The sequence below is a fragment of the Penaeus monodon genome, chromosome 34 (assembly GCF_015228065.2).
Source record: "Penaeus monodon isolate SGIC_2016 chromosome 34, NSTDA_Pmon_1, whole genome shotgun sequence".
Classification (NCBI taxonomy): domain Eukaryota; kingdom Metazoa; phylum Arthropoda; class Malacostraca; order Decapoda; family Penaeidae; genus Penaeus; species Penaeus monodon.
This window is the reverse complement of record NC_051419.1, coordinates 19,853,657-19,854,351: the sequence shown is the minus strand read 5'-3', so window position 1 is coordinate 19,854,351 and position 695 is coordinate 19,853,657. Positions and strand designations below refer to the sequence as shown.

The window sequence follows — 695 nt, the reverse complement described above, 5'->3', positions numbered from 1 at the left end:
CTCCGCCGCCTCACCTCAGGCGCAAGGCGTCCTTCGTGTCTCTCCGGAGCGCCAATGCTCGGCCTCTGCACAAGAGAGGAAGGTGGGGAGGGCTTGCCGTTGGCATAGGCAGATCTTTTTTTGTTTTTTATTTTAAGATCGTTTTTTATTATTGGCTTTCCGTTCTTTTTTATTATTTACAGCTGTTTTATTAAACTATCCCCCCGGTCCTATTCAAATCATCGTCTTCAGATATCATGTACTACCTTACTACTGCTAACTTGTAAATCCAAAGATATGTCTATATTAGTCCCAACACGGTACCAATTCCAGGCTTCCCCTACACTCTAGTAGTTAAACCGAGATAAAATATATTTTCACTTCCGATGAGCTGTACGACCAGTCAGGTCATCGCTATATTCATACACGAAGATCATTAGCGCCAATCCTGTTCCGCCGTTTCGTTGAACTTCGATGTCTGTCTGTTCCTTTTGGGGGATGTCAGAGCGTCACCTAATTGATCCCGGTGTCTTGTTTCTCTCCGGGATAAGTGACTCGATCTCGCGGGGCCGCAGTCATTATCTCAGACATGGATACACTAAAAAACACAAAGCGAGTCCTATGGCATAGCCTCGAGCTGTACCATAATCATGTAACAAAGCAAGAGAATGGTTGGGGGGCATCTACGGGCAGAAAGGTTCATACATATAAACAGT

The 695-nt window shown here is 45.0% G+C and overlaps 1 protein-coding gene across 1 annotated transcript in view; it reads left to right on the top strand.

Moving 5' to 3' along the window:
* Positions 1–695, top strand: part of LOC119594633 (vang-like protein 2) — a gene marked incomplete at its 3' end in the record, with an annotated part of 15,594 nt that overhangs the window by 303 nt on the left and 14,596 nt on the right. Inside the window, 1 exon segment of the mRNA XM_037943682.1 lies at positions 1–82. Coding sequence (XP_037799610.1) covers positions 1–82 — 82 coding nt within the window.